At 41.3% G+C, this 15,550-nt stretch overlaps 1 protein-coding gene and 1 long non-coding RNA gene across 11 annotated transcripts in view; one reads left to right on the plus strand and one right to left on the minus strand.

Annotated features, from left to right (window-relative positions):
- LOC135417969 (uncharacterized) overlaps positions 1–15,550 on the plus strand; it is a 333,771-nt gene that overhangs the window by 119,883 nt on the left and 198,338 nt on the right. The gene's annotated exons all lie outside the window — the stretch shown is intronic.
- PAX2 (paired box 2) overlaps positions 1–15,550 on the minus strand; it is a 103,069-nt gene that overhangs the window by 11,352 nt on the left and 76,167 nt on the right. For 6 of the 10 annotated variants that reach the window (XM_064662713.1, XM_064662712.1, XM_064662711.1 and 3 more), the window contains 2 exons: positions 5,638–5,847; positions 1,815–1,916 (listed from right to left, as the gene is read on the minus strand). In XM_064662713.1, the coding sequence (XP_064518783.1) occupies positions 1,815–1,916; positions 5,638–5,847 (312 nt within the window). Of the gene's footprint in view, positions 1–1,814; positions 1,917–5,635; positions 5,848–15,550 lie in introns of those variants that run through there. The other 4 variants (XM_064662716.1, XM_064662718.1, XM_064662720.1 and 1 more) reach the window with 3 other exon arrangements.

Raw genomic sequence — 15,550 nt, forward strand, 5'->3', positions numbered from 1 at the left:
TGTGTTTTTTTGGGACACTGCTGTGTTATAGATAAACAACCTCCACATCAAGGAGCTAAAATATCCTTTTTTTGGATAAGTGACCCCTGTGATTAGTGGTCTTAAAATCTTTGTCCCAGTTTAGAAGTCAGTATCATCCTTGTGATGAGGACATTAAACTTACATAGCAACCACTGAACAGTTGAGAACAGTTAGAAGTTGAGAAGAGCCTGGTTTTTTAGAAGTCTCTACTCAAAGAGCCAGTTAGTTTGGTATTATTAATAATTTCTATACACCATGACCTCCTGTAAATTTTGACCTTTAACTGATTTAAATATTGCCAACTGAATCTACCTACTGTTACTGGTGTGTGTTTATGGGAGTGTGGTGTGTTAATTGATATATATTGTCTTAGTGCTTCTCTGATTCTGGAGCCAAACCATCTAGAAGGATGTAGAAGGAGATGCCCTAAAATTTGCCACTGGAACATGTTGCCCAGAATACTTGTGGATGCCCCATTCCTGGAAGTGTTCAAGGCCAGGCTGGATGGGGCTCTGTACAACCTGATCTAGTTAAAGGTGTCCCTGCTCATGACAATGGTGTTGGAACTAGATGATCTTAAAGGTCCCTTCCAACTCAAGCCACTCTATGATTCTATAATTTATCATTTAAAGACTTTGACCTGAAAACATTTCCTATCAGTGATATTTTCGCTATCCTCACTGCAGTTTATGTTCATTCAGCTAGCTGTTCCAAAATCTGAATGAGGGTTAAGTTAGGCTTCCCACTCATAAGCCCTGGCAAATCATATGATAGTAATAGAAGAGCTTTCTGTCCTCAGCTTTGTGCTGCTTTGGTTCTGGACTCATCCCTTCAGAAGCAGAGGTTGCAGAATGGACTGTGTACCTGCTCCTTAACCACCAGAACTCACAACCCTGGGGTGTAACAAAAGCAGAAATCAGATTTCTGTAACAAAAGCAGAAATCAGCAGATAAGTTCTGTATTCTGAGCTACTGTGTCTGAGAAATGAAAATCCTCTTTGTTTATCTCCTGGGGAAAACTGTCATCAGAGGAGTGGGGAATAGACCCTGAGGTAAGAAACTCTTCAGTTGCCCTAAAGTAAATGGTCCTCTCTTCTCCCTGAAGGGTGGGAGAATCCATAGGCTGAGATAAGGTATTTTTCAAAAGGCATTGGGTAACAAAGAAAGAGTTTGCCTTTGGATGTAGGATTAGGTAGATAGTTTCTTGGGTTGGAGGCACAATCTTACAAACAGAAGGCGGGTAAGTAGTTGGTTGTTAAAAGTGCATAACTGGTTTCTCCTGAAATGCTGTTAGTCATTGCTGAGTTCTTAGCTAGTCTAGGCTATAGACAGTAGGTCTCCAAAAACTGCAAGTATTAAATTACCATAGATAACTTTCAGTTTGATGACATGGCTTTAGATAGAAGGTAAGTTGTTCCCCTAAGTTAGTGGATAGGTGAATATCCTGAGCCATAAGCAGTGCATAATAACCTGCATAGGTCATTGGAAAATAATTACGTTAGTTAATGAATACTAGGTTAATTAATTACCAATTAATTGCCACAGGTTATAGCTAGCTAGTTGCCCATAGCAGCAGTTAATCAGTTACTAGGGGGAAAGAGATACATTACAAAAAGGGTTGTTAGCAACATTGGTTATAGGCACCTGATGATTTCTTTATGAAAAGAATTGCTCTTAATGTCAGCAAAGCAATAGCCAAGCCAGATGTGAAAGCTCTTGCAAAGCTGGTATACCAAAGCTGGTATACTGTTCAAACATGTGTGCACCATTAGTGAGGTCTGGTAGCTGACTTACCAGGAACCATTCCTGCAAGAGTTGAGGTTGGGTAGCTGCCTTGTCCAGTTGGGGGAACATGGGGTGGGTAGCCAGGCAAGGTGGTGCTTGCCATATCACGACCTGGAAGGGGAAAGAATCAGGACATGTGATCAATAAGGATAAGATCTTTCAATATTGATTTGATATCACCTTCTCTCCCACATGACTAGCAGCTTGATAGCAACTCCTGTGCAGCCTTCTCTTACATAAATGCTGTCCATCCCCTGAAAATTCTGGGTGAAGATTGTGCACTTTTGATATCACACTGTAAGGGTAGATGTTAAAACTTAGCTTTGTGAGGCTCAAAAGAATTTGTTTTGTTTCATTGTAGATTTTGGATCTGTTTTAACTAAATCAAAATGGCCCTGATCTGCACAGAGAATGGCAGCATATTCATTGCCAAAGTAGCTGAGGTCCTGTCTATATGCAGTGGATGCAGTTCCAAAACTGTGGTGACGTTGCTTTAGGGCATGATCAATGTGCAAGGCATTGGAAAATGATCCAAGAGTTTTCTGTGCCCGTCTCTCTTCTCACCTTTGTCATTCATCTGCTGATGGTTTTAGGCAAGTCACTTCACCTCTCTGTGCTTCTTTTTATGCTGCAAACTCTTTGGTGCAAGGCCACACTTTTAGTACGTTTGCACAGTGCTTAGCATGAGACCAATACTGGTTGGACTCCTTCCAAGTGTTGGTGTACTGTATATAATAATAGGATCATGCAAATTAGTTTGAGTCTCACTTCATTTTTATCACAGGTACAAGTTTTTGTTTGTAATACTTAAAGTTGTAATATCTTTTCACCATCAAAGAAGTAGAGAGGGGTGTGGACTGGGTGTTTGGTTGTAGTTTATTTTTCATCTCTCAGGAAGTGCATCTGGGGGCTTCTTGGTTGATGCCAGAGGCATTTCCTCATTTGGATGGGTTAGCCTGAAAATGGGCCAGCCAGAAGGGCATTTGCTGTTAGTGCTTATTGCATTTAAATGAACGAACATAATCTCAGAAGCTGCTGGGAGTTTCAAGCCAAAACAAAACAAAACAAAAAAACCCAAACCAAAATAAAAAAAAAAGCGCTAAATAAATTAAGATAATCTTTCCCCCGCAGCTGCTGAGAGATTTACAGCTCAACCTCCAACACTGCCTACTGAGATGTCAGCCTGATCCAGGCATCCAAAGCCTTTCACATTTCCTAGGTGAACTGTAGCTCACCAAGAAGTTTGTGCCATTTGTTGTTCCTTTGTTAAATTTTATCTCTCCTGTCTGTTCTAACTGAAGGGCAGGAGTCTGATTTGCCTTTAGAAGTGACAGGTTAAGTGTAGCCCATTAACACCACTGGAGTCACTGGAACCGTGCTGGGATACACCAGTGAAAGAAGAAGAAGAGTTGGTTTAGCTCTAGTAGCAGCAAAATGATAACTGATAAAGCAGACCCTGGAACAAGCATGAAACTTGGCTGGGAAATCAGAGATAAATAACAGTTATAAGGCAAAGCAAGAACTAAGAGGCACGGAGCTTAACCTGAAGGGAGGAAGTTTCTCTGGCATGAGGTAGGTTAAAACAGTGTCATTGCTTTCATAGGTCTTGACTAAAGATTACTGAGGTGATTTACTCAAGAAGACAGAAATGCAACTTCATTCTTTCTCCCTCAAGAGGTTCCTGATCAGTGGCTGATGTTCCTAGCTCACCTCCTCTTAGATAATGGCATAGAACTACCAGGCAATGGCTGAGCCATTTTCCAGCCACTCCCCAATATCGATAAAAATAAATATGAAGTGTCTCAGGGATTTATGTTCTACACTCTTTTACTCATTTATCACCATCATTCCTTTAGTGATTTGTAGCTGTGCATTAAGCTGTATGAATAACGCCTACTATATGTAGTTATTTTTTTCTCACATTCTTTTAAGGCAAGAAATTTTCGTGCTTAAAATTCTTGTTCTTTTAGTTTCATTTATTGACTAGCCTGAGATATAACAACAGGTGATGAGTGAGAAAGCAGTGTCACTGAAAAGTTAAAGACAACATTATGTAGCGGCAGGCAAAATTAATTCATTTTGACACTTCCATTCAGTTGGGAACACATATACACTCACTCTGCTACTTTGACGTATGCACATATGCCCTTGTGTTTTTATTCAGACACGAGTGCAAGAGGCTGATGTTCAAAACTGAGCATGGAAAATTTGCTTGGAAGTGATCATCTGTCAAAATCCCAGTCTTGAAAAAGAAGATAACAAGTACTGTATCAGCAGCATCACTAAGAGTCCCACAGGGAGGCTCTTAAAATGCTGTTATATGTAAGCAGGCCCCTTCCATTACCTCTTCTCATTACAAACAGGTAGACAGGATTATTAAATTCTTGTACTCCAAGGCTATGGCAAAGCTAACTCATAACATGCTTCCAACTCCAGCCATTCTCTCTCCTCCAAGAGCCTTCTGAGTGAGAAACAGCATCTGAATCATTGTGACATTGTTTGAGCTTTTGAACACTTTGCCCCATGTCTAATTCCCTATAAAGGTCCTAAGGCAGGTCCCTCTTCTGAAACACAGTGCCTTCTAGGTTAGAGGTTGGTCATATATGACAGCATCCCCAAAGATCTGTATTGTTGGAGAGAGTCTGTCAGGAGACTTCTTGGCTTAGGAAGTGCCCAGAACTCAGGGGCTCTTACTGGCTGCAGTAAGGTTGGACCAAGACAATGTTATGAACACAAATCTTCTCTGATGTTACTTTCTGTTTTCCTACATGGAGGTTTAGAAATGGAAATCTCACATGACAATACAAAGGAAGGATGTTAGGTCAAAAGAGAAAAATAATAAACGAACATGAAGGAGGTAGAGGTAAGATATGTTTCTTGAGTATTAGGAACTGTGGTCTGCACTAAGACTTGTCTGTTCTGTAAAAGCCCAGATTACATCCTTTGAAAAGTGGTCAGTGGTCACCTCAGATAATACCCCCTATTTCATCCAAGTTACCCTTGAACTTCTACAGCAATGTTGCTTCAGTCACCTTGGTCAGGAGTTTTCCTTAGTACCTACCTGAAACTTGTCCTTCCTCCTCATCCTCCCCTCCCACCTGCTGCTCAGAGGTGCTGCCATCTTCTGCAACCTATTTCTTCACTTCTACTCTTGCCTTAAAGGCCACCTATGTCAGGTCTGTATTTTTTGACTGTAAAACATTATAGTCTCTCACACACCCTTCCTGCTCTTGACATTCATACATGATGCTGGGTTTCTTAACTACTTGGTCTGCTGTGTGAAGGCACCAGCTCACACTGACACTCCCAAAGCAGGTGACTCAAATACTGCCCACAGCATAGCTGTGGCAGTGCTCACCAACTGCCTATGTGTTTATCTGACTTAGTAGCTACAACCTGTGCTGAACAACCCAGGCAGGACTAGAGCTGCCTAGGATCTTCAAGCTGCTATCATCTCCATTAGGCTAGCACACAGTACCTTTGCTGGGCCTACAGTACACAAGGACATTATGGCTATTGAGGAAACACAGGATTATGCTGTACAAGTGCTTCTATGCTGAGTCTCAGACCCATCCAGCTGGGACACCCAGTCACTTCTAAGTAGTTACAGCTTCTTTTCCCATTTTATTCTAGAAAATGAAGGATAGGCATGAAATCTTACTGTGACTTCATGCAGCTGAGAACATATGCTGCATATGCAGACCTGGAACGTGGTTGCTCTGGTTCCCACTTGCACTCAAAGAGCTTGCAGCATTTACTGGCCTCCCCGTCAGACGAAACTGAACCCTTTTCCTAGAGCATCCCCACTCAGTTTGTGGCCAAGGCCGGTTACCTGCTATCAGAGGCTGGCTGCTGGACTGCCCAAAGTGGGCACCATGATGAAGGAAGGCACTGTAGCAGGGCGTGGACGCATCGTCTGAAAGGGCCATGTGGAAGGGCTGAAGATCAGCCTGCCCAGAGCCGACCGGCGTGGTGGGGGTGAAAGGGGTGAGAGAGGCTCCATGAGGCTCTTGCTTTATACTGAGGGGAGAGGAGAGGTTTTCTGTGGTAGGGTAAGGGATGGACACAGACAGACAAAGGGAACAGGGGAAGGAAGAGGAGGGTGGGGAAGGGAGGAGAGGAAGAACAAAATGGGTAAATGAAAATGGAGTGGTTAAAATCTACAGGGAAATTAATTTTAAAACAAAAACAAAAATAAAAAGGTTAGGAGTAGATCAGAGGAGCCAGTGCTGAGACAACAGCAGTAAATGCACCTGGGGGCTAGGCTCAGACTGCAGGGATGCCTCTGCAGGGGCAGCAGGAGATGAGGGGAATGGAGTGCTGTGGCAGATGGGAGGGATGAGATGCAGGAAAAGGAGAGGTGAGAGAGGGAACATGCAGGAGGACAGGAAGAAGCATAGGGTTGGGAAGAAGAATGCTCTGAAGCTTTTGTGCTCCCTTTCCTGTTGCTTTCTCTTGCTGGCTGAGGGCACATGAAGATGCTACATTTACACAGTTTGGCTCAAGGAATTATACCACTTTTTCTCTTCAAACTCAAGGTAACCTTCCCCAGAAGAGCAGCGCTGTTATGAGTACCTATTAAATAGGTTGCTGAGTGTAATTGTCAAAGCTTCTCAAGCCAAATTTTATAAAGGCTTTGACAAAAATGGTGTAACTGGAGTTTGGGGTGGTTAAAATAAAAATGGGACTGTGCAATTAATAGGTAGATAGATGGATCAATTGATTGATCTTGTTCACAGTGGCACACTTTGGAGATTTAACCAACTGATTGGTTGCAGAGTATAAGTTTGCCAGATAGATACCTTGACAGAGAGACATAATGGAGGAGGCAAAATGTAGGGGACTTATAAAAGGTCTAATTTTCATTGTTGTTTATATTGGACTTCCATTTCTGATGTGCAGATTTGCATAGGCACAATAGATGCAGCTTTGTAACTGCTCCTAACTCAGCTGCTGAGTAGGAGGTTTGGGAATTGGAGAACTCTGTGACCTAAAGCATAAGTACTCCAGAACACTCACTGTTGTTGGGACAGCAGTAGTAGAATGCTGTATTTGAATACCTGAAAGCAAAGCATGGATGATGTGATCAGATCCTATCCAAATCATCTAGCAAACCATCCATCCTCAGGGAAACAAATTAATGCCAATAAATGAAAGCCATCTCTTTGCTGTGATGGCAAGTGTTGCCAATGGCCTATGAAATAAGTTAGTTCTGGTGGTTTTGGTTTATACAGAGAAATACAAATGTGACATATAATTAGGTCATAAATCTGACTTCATTAATGTAGAACTGGCTTAATTAACTCTAGGCATTTTATTGAGAGGCTGTACTGCTCACCTAGACAATAAAGGACTGGGCAGTTTCTATCTGTGAATTGTGTTTATCCTGAGATATTTCTTTCCTGAAGGTTTGCTACCTGGCAAAAATGATAGTTTGCCATCTGTGTTCTGCTCCAAGTACTTCTGACCTGGATGGCCAGTACAGGTTTCTGATCACCAAGACTCCTTTGCAGCAAGGACATATGTTCATGTTTCAGTCTATTGGGAAGGATCAGTCCTGGCCAAAAGGTGTATGGTTCCTCTTCATTTAGTTTACTTATGTGATGTCTCTGGTATGCTAAGTGAGGATTGTAATTTCTTTTCCTTTTTTGCTAGGAAGCTCTGTTTGGCAGGGACCTTTTGTGGAGGATATGCAGAACAGAAGCTGGAGTATCTGGATTTTTTTGTACAGTTAATTAAAGTCACGAGAGTAGGCGGCACATCAGTGTGCAGCTTCTGCTTTTTACAACTATACACTGTCCTACAACTGTACTAGCGAACTTTCATATGCCAGTGCCAGTCTCTGTAGATGGAGAAGCTCCAAACCTATTTTTCTTCTGCATCCTCTGTCATCAGATGGCAAGGAGTTCACAGATTTACCTTCAGAGCAGACAGGCAGAGTTACCACCAGCATTCTGGGAGTGCTTGAAGCCTTTATCCAAATAATGTTGATACAAGATAATTTGGATGAATAGATCTATCTGCAAGCAGAGGGCCAAAAGTTCCTCTGGCTTTCACAGGCTGCAAGTGAAGTGATATTTTTCAAGGAAGCCATTTGACAGTGATACGTAAATAAACTAGGGACACTTTGGTCCTGGGCATTTTCCAGACTACTTTTCCAGCTCTCTGTATTATACAAAACACAGCAGGTGTGGGGAGCTGCTAGGAAGGAAAGGACAGAGAAGAAGGTGGACACAGGAAGCGTGGGTGGGCAGAAGCAAGAGGTGCTATGGGCAGAGGTTAATCCTGTTTGCACAGCCCCCAGGCACATTGGGTTTCCTAGTCCCTCCCCTGCTTTATTTCTCTTTTAAAGCATGGAATTTTCAGCGATAATCCTTCCTAAACCGCAGCATTTTTCAGGCGCTCTGTGTAAGTGAAACCATAATCTCTGGTAAAACAGACCGCTTAAACTGCTGTAGCATTAGGCCAATCTGATCCAGCCCCTGGATTTCCGCTCTGCCCAGCCACCACAGAGAGGATTTCAGCCTGAAAGACTGTGTAAAGCCCTTGCAATGGGAACAACAGTGCTGGGCCTTGCCTTGCAAATCTGAGAAGAGTTAAGGGACCAGGAGCTATTTGTCCTGGTGTTGTGAGGCTGTTAAAACGCCTGTCAGACTCACAGTGGAGATGAGCCCAGCCCTCTCTTGAACACATCAAGGCTTATGAAGAAAAATTCCTCGCACCTTCCAGAGTCAGCACCACTTACTCAGTGTGGGGGGATGAAGGAGCCAACAGTAACATGGCAAAGAGACCTGGACGCAATAATGCTAAACGCTTTTCTCTCTAAGAGTAGTGGAAAGGAGGAGAGTATAAGGTCAGACAGCGAATGATTGCACAACCAAAACTCAGACTTTTATGTGTCTATTTATCTATCTGTCTTTCTGTCCCTATACACCCTGCAAGTGCACAGACATAACTTATATCCCATGTATCTTTACTGATGGATGGTATTTACCATTTTTTACTCCTTTGTTGTCCAACTCTCCCCTGACTAAAAGCACCTGAATTCTGTCTCTGATATAGCTCCTGCCACTGCTATGCTGGAATAATTGCCCCAGCAGTGAATTATAGCTCCAAAGTGTGTCAGTGTAGACGAGATCAATTGATTGATCTATCTATCCACCTGTGAATGACACAGTCCCATTTTTCATTTTAACCACCTCAAACTTCAGCTGCACCTTTTTTGTTTTCACTTTTGATTTTCTCCATTCTGTAATCCTTTTTTATTTGTGATGGAGAACTTGCCCCTTCTATCCTAAGTCCCACTACTGCCAGCAAGCTGTGGAATAGTGCCATACTGGCTTGTCTGTGTCTTGCTGGGAGCATTCCTCAGTAAGGTTGTATCAGCAAACCCCAACGTATCTGTCTTGCTCCTAAGTCTGGAATCGAATAGGGGGGTGGAATGAGTTTGCAACCTCTTTCCAAAGCAGCAGTAATCTATTCCTGACCCAATCTCCTTTCTTCTTCTAAAAGACAAACAATATCCTTGTTTGTAAGTGACCTCCCCCCCCAAAAAAGAATCTCTCACTGTCCTGATGGGGGAAATTTGAAAGAGTCAGCAGGGCGGGGATATGGTTGGAAACATATGAGAGAACCACATTTTATGTATCTCCTACTCCTCTCTTTCTGACTGTACTTGCTGAGTTATGGCTGTTTTTCTTCCTTTCTAACCCTCTCCTCTGTTATTCTGGCTGAGAGTGAGAACTGGTGATCCCTGGCCTAAATTCCCCCTGCAAATGAAGGGATTTTGGCCAGACAGGGTGAGAGGAAGATTCACAGCTTTGAGTTCCTACAGAGACTCATGCTTTCTCTTTATCATGGTCTCTCCTGCTGAAGGGAAGGGAAGCAGAGAGGGTTGCAGGACTAGATAAGCTGCTTGTTTTTCATTGCTGACTTCCTGGAGGATAAGCTACCTGCATCCAGTGTTCCTTTTCTTTACAGTAAACGAAGAATACCAGGATGGCATATCCATGCATAAGGGATGGCTTGTACACACCCACTCAACACTGTTCACCATCTAGACAGCATTTCCCATTCTTCATCTTTTCCTGAGGTCTCTACCAAATATTTGTATGACCCCAGTTCCCCACCCTTTAGAACACATATCCTTACAGCATCGCTTAGGGATCACTGTTTTATCTATGAGGAACTGAGCCCAGAAAAGACATACCTAAGTTCATTTATAAACCCTGTGCCAAAGCTGAATCTTATCTCAGAAGTTTTGGATCCTATGCTTGTACTCACCATTGAAACATCTTTTTAATCTCTATTCCTTTGAAAAGTTTTGTTGTGGCAAACAGAATGGCACTGAGTCCTCAGAACTCATGGACCGGTGAATTTACACTATAGGCAGTGGAGTCACATCATTTTATCCCATGTGGGAATCTTGCCTCAAATTCCAGAAGCCATACAAAAGACCAAACTGGACTGACATAGCATATTGTTAGTTTCTTCTTTCTGTCATGTCAAAAGAACCACTTTTCTATTCTTAGTTTTCTAGGTTTTCTGGGGCAAGGGCATTATGCAAATTGCACTGAAGATAAAGACTGTCCTATATTTTTTCCCTTCTCTGATCATAACAGGCCTGTGCTAGAAGAATTGAAAAATACGCAAAGACTAATCAGCTTCTCGTTATACCTTTTGTGTCTTCCTGTTGACTGGAGAATGAGCCTTGTGTGTTCAGGTTTATTTTCTGTTTCTGCACACATCTATCCATGTTCTCAGCCTTCAACATTACATTGTTGAAGTACGTGTTTAAAGAAACAACCTTGGATTGCTTTCCCCCAGGAGTTGACACTGTTGTGACATCACATCACATGTCAAGTTTTGAATTCTATTTGCCCTATTTTTTTCATAAAACTGGATTTTATAAAACTGTGTCTGATCTGATTAACTGCTGCTCTCAGAGTAAACTGACCTGCTAACTCTGTATGTTACTTTAAAGAGAAAATTCTTATGGTCTTCATACAAACTGAAACACAGAGCTTCCAGTAGACCTGTGATCTGCACTTACTCTTTGAAGCTGTTTGAGTACTGTGAGTACTGGTTAACCACTGGAGAACTCCACTGAAGTCAATTTCGTTTGGCTCTAAGTACATTTGTTTGCAGATGGAGCAGATGAAGTGTCCTAGTTTGAGCAGATATGCTTTAAAGATTTGGGCACAGGGGGGAAAGTTGTGCAACTTGTGCACTTGGCAAACAGAGAAGTTCAGTGAATTTTGTATTGTTGTCTCATTTCTTGAGTCCCAGCCCACCAGATCTGGCCATTTCTCCCTGCCTTGAAGTGTAGCATATGCTTGTTCCTGGGTGGGTTGTGGCTTGAATATTACCTCTTAAACCAGATGTTTTTGAAATATAGGCTGGGAAATGCAATTAGAACACGTTAGTTTTTCACATAGTCCTCATTATGGGTAACTCCAAGGTTTCATCATAATGATATTTTACTAACTATAAGATAGAATAGATGTTCCTGGGTAGCCTGCAGCAATCCTGAACTTAAAAAGATGGGCCAAAGATTGCCGTAAGCTTTCCATTTCTCGGAAAGACTGCAGTGGGTAATTTCAACTGTACAAGCAGTGGGCCTGATTAAATCCAGTACAGCTGATGGAGATCAAAATTATTAACATCTGCTGACAGGTGTTGCTTAACACAGATATAAAGAACAGTCTTTGCTGTCAGTGGGCAAATATCTACATCATAAAAAATTTTATCAAAGCCATACTCATTGGATCCTTCATTTAGCCCCAGAAGAAAAGGCAAAACCTGAATTGTTGGGAAGACAATATAATTATTTTCTCTTTTAAAAAGTCCCCTTTTGTCCAGCAGCATAGAGTGTGGCAATGCTGTCCTCTTGCTGAAGAAAACTGGGCTGGCAATGCCCATTCACTGCTATTGTCATTATATGACATTATTGTCATTCACTGCTATTGTTCACTTAAATGCTAATTTAAGGAAGGAAAAGATATTATTTCTTTTAGGCCCATTCATTTCTGGGTTTCTCAGTTCAATATGCCTTTCAAGCCCCCAAGCTGCCTTCTTCAGCATCATAAAGTTATTGTCAGTGAAACTTATTGAATGCATGGAAATAGTTTATGTGATTCCTTTCCCCGCCTGCTATTCCTGTCTGTTCCAGGAATCATTCATCTGACTATCTATCACTCTCAGCCATTTGGTCCTGGAGAAGAATAGTAACACCTTTTGCCTTTCCAAATTCCTGTTGACTAGATAAGATATTATCTCTTCTTGAGTAGGGGATTCAGTTGATTAAATTTGGAGGTCCTGTGGACTTCTGCTTTTGCCAATTTCTCACCTTAAATATGAGAGGCTTGTTCACAGAAAATACCTCCTTCGTTTTGGTGAGGCAGGATAGTAACAGCCTTGTAACAGCTATGTGAATGACTATCATCTTCCATTTTCAGGGCATTGAGGCATCCAGAGGTGTGCCCAACAGGCTGTTTGACTGCTGTGACTGCAGCTGTGGTGCTGTGCCACAGAGTGTGGGTCTGCATCTATAGAATCTGCCATCACTGAAGCCAATTTGGGGTCCCTAGCCATTTGCTAAAGAGGTTTTCTTAAGTCAGCTCAGTCAAGCCCTGGCCGGGGCCATTGCTCACTGGTGTCAGAGGCTAAAGTAGACTGGAGCAAGAAAGGAAATTTTCCCCAGTACAAACAAAGAAAAGGGGAGGAAATGCTCCCCCTCTCAGCATAATGATATAAGTGCAACTGAATGTAACAGTCAATTTAAGTCATGCTTTAAAACAGCAAGCTGGATCAGCTTGTTTCACATCTCCACTATGAGGCTGTTTTCTAAAAGGTTTAATTTTATGGGTGGTAACATATTTTGACAAATACAAAATTTACACTAAACATGGTTATTTCAGTTTCTGCTGAGTAGATGGACTGCATCATGTGCACATTTATTTAAGCAATTATGTTGTTTAATATAATTTGTCTTCACATATTATTATATGGAAAATAGTGAATGATGAGTCCATATTATTATTCTATTAGATTATTACCTTTTTACTTGTGATCTGTGTCAAGTTATATTTGGATGGAAATTAGAATTAAATTAAAAACAGTATTTGTAATTATTCATGCTAATTAAATAAAATGACCACAAGTTCCCTGACTTCCTAAATATACTAGAACAGAAAAAGCAAGCTTTTCTAAGCAGGTTTTGCATTAGAAATTACATATTAAATGAAGGAAAGGACAGATATAAGGAGGAATTTGAACTGATTGCAGAACCTTATTTTAAAACTAATAGATCTCATCCTTTCACACCAACCTTAATTCACTCAGCCTTAATTCACTTAATTTGAGGAAAACAAATATTCCTGCTTTTTCAAATCCTAATTTGTTTCTTAGTTTTGAATGACCAGGTTATTGAACAGAACAAAATTCTCTTCAGTCACTCACTAATCTCTAAGGAAGGAAATATCTTCACCTCGAAGGAGGCTGAAGTTTTCAAAGGATTGTTTATCATTTCAGAAAAATTTTGGATCCAGGTGTCTAGCCAGTGATTTCTCCATGCTTAGCATCACAGCTTTCTTGAAAACTTTCATAGAAATCAGGTGCTGTTTAAGTACTGTTTTTTTATGTTTTTCAGACGTAACAAGTAGCCTTTATGTCAGTAATTCCAGGGTTTTTTTGCATACATTAATATACGAATTAAAAAAATTAAACTGAAAAAAAGTCTGAACCCGTGCCAGAGAGGAGAGGTCTGGAGGAAAGGTAAATTGATGAGGTTTATGCTTTTTTGGTGCCTTTGTTTGACACATTGTGAGTTGTTGCCAGGATTTCTCACCCTAGATGATACTTGTTGTTTTAGGGAAATATTTATTTCCCAGAGAGAAGGAAACATTTTCTATATAGGACGTGATAGCTGCTTTGGTGTGTGGTGACTTTAAAGTTCTCTATTCCTGTTAAAAGGTGCTCACTATAGAACAGAAGCAGTCATAAGCCTCCTCAGAGGAAGAGAATGGGACACATACTTCCACTTCAGTCAACGGTAGAAATTCCTGAAGTGGTTTTTTTTTTCCATCTTATCTTTTACCTTTTCTTTGTAGATCTCACAGATTGTAGTGGGCTTGCAAACAAGGTCTATTTAGTAAAAACTGCTGGGATTCAACTGTAAGGGAAATTTTTCTTCACCTTTGCTGTCATTTTACATTCCATTTAGAAGGTAAATCCATCCCTTTAGTAGTCTTTTAATGAGCAAGTTTCAAGCCATACACGAAAAGTCCATTGTGCTTTATTTGCCATAGTACCATGTCTCTGTTGGGTAACTCCTGGGCTAGATAATTGAGTTGGAAAGGTCTCTGTTCCCAAACTATTAATCTAAGTCCCCAGAACTCAAAACCTGGTTTGAATACACCCCATTTCTTTCATGCATGACTATTCCAGAAGCTGTGACTTCTGATGGTGCTTAAAGAAGTATCTAATTGTTCTCTTCTTGATTCAAGGCTTGTGTGAACACTTTGTGCAATTCCTCCTGTCTTGAGGTTCTCCTCTGCTTACCTCTTGGCTGTTAGCTACCAAGTACCTTCCAAACTCAAAGGTCTGTGGAAACTGGTGAATAAAAGAAAGCTATTGAGGTTTTCTGTGTTTACTTAGTCCTGTACAGATTTATACTCATCTGCCTGGACTGTTTGCCTTCAATAGAAATAACTGAAGTAGAACAACTCTGAACAACAGAATTCTTGTAATGTTGTTCAACTGCATGTACTCTTCTTATCTTGGTATTTTCAAGCTTGGATCTTTGCTTCTGATTGGTGTCCAAAGATACTGTCCAAGAAACTGTCAGGGATCTATGCCAACCAGCTATGAGGGCCATGCAACAACAAGGCAAGATATAGCTGGCCCACTGTCTGTGCGTGCGGAAAGAGGAGGTGTTATACTCAGGCAGCTCTGAAGAGCTTTCTCTCTCTGAGTCTTCATAAAAAAGTTGAAAATTTCTGCATTGTCTGTTCCGTATGAAGGACAGCAGGAGCATGTTTCCTAGCCTAGTGTCCAGCTAGTCCCTAAGTGTCAACTCATTAATGGAAATTCTTTGCACATACTTAATGGGGAGAAATAAGGGTGACCTGTTTTCTCCACAGTAAAACAATGTTTTTGTTTACTTGCTTTAGGAGATGTGAGTAATAAATGGGGCATCTAAGATGTGTTAGTAGAATAATTGTCTGAAAGGGAGTGTTTGATATTGACAGTACTAGACAAGGCTGTGCTGTATAAAACTATGGTGCTAAGCTGTGTCTTTGAATAGATGTCCAGGACTTTGGGGAAGGCCTTCTGGTGGCTGCCTGTTTTGCAGCATTTCTAGGTCTTCAATTCCAGGAAGCCCACAGACAGATAGAGGGACTTGAGTAACACTGTTCCTTATCTATCTCATTACGTTTCAAGATTTTAGGCAGCTACATATTGTTGAGGTTTTGATGGCTTTTGGAGGGCTGTGTTCTCAGAATGGTGTGAGCTGAGACAGCTTGCTGAGAAAAGCTAGTCATGAGCCAGAGAGAAGAGAAGGACTTTCTCTGAAGTCTTCAGGAAGGACAAGAATCCAGTGCTGTACAGCTTTAGTTTGGAAAGACCTGGTGATACTTTTTTTCTGTCTGGGAAGACTGAGATGGGGAGACTTTCTTGTAGAGTGAAGCTAAATCTTACATCGTGAAGTGACTGCACACAGAGCACCCTAAATGGATAGATTC

This window comes from Pseudopipra pipra, chromosome 8, assembly GCF_036250125.1.
Source record: "Pseudopipra pipra isolate bDixPip1 chromosome 8, bDixPip1.hap1, whole genome shotgun sequence".
NCBI classification, from domain to species: Eukaryota; Metazoa; Chordata; class Aves; order Passeriformes; family Pipridae; genus Pseudopipra; species Pseudopipra pipra.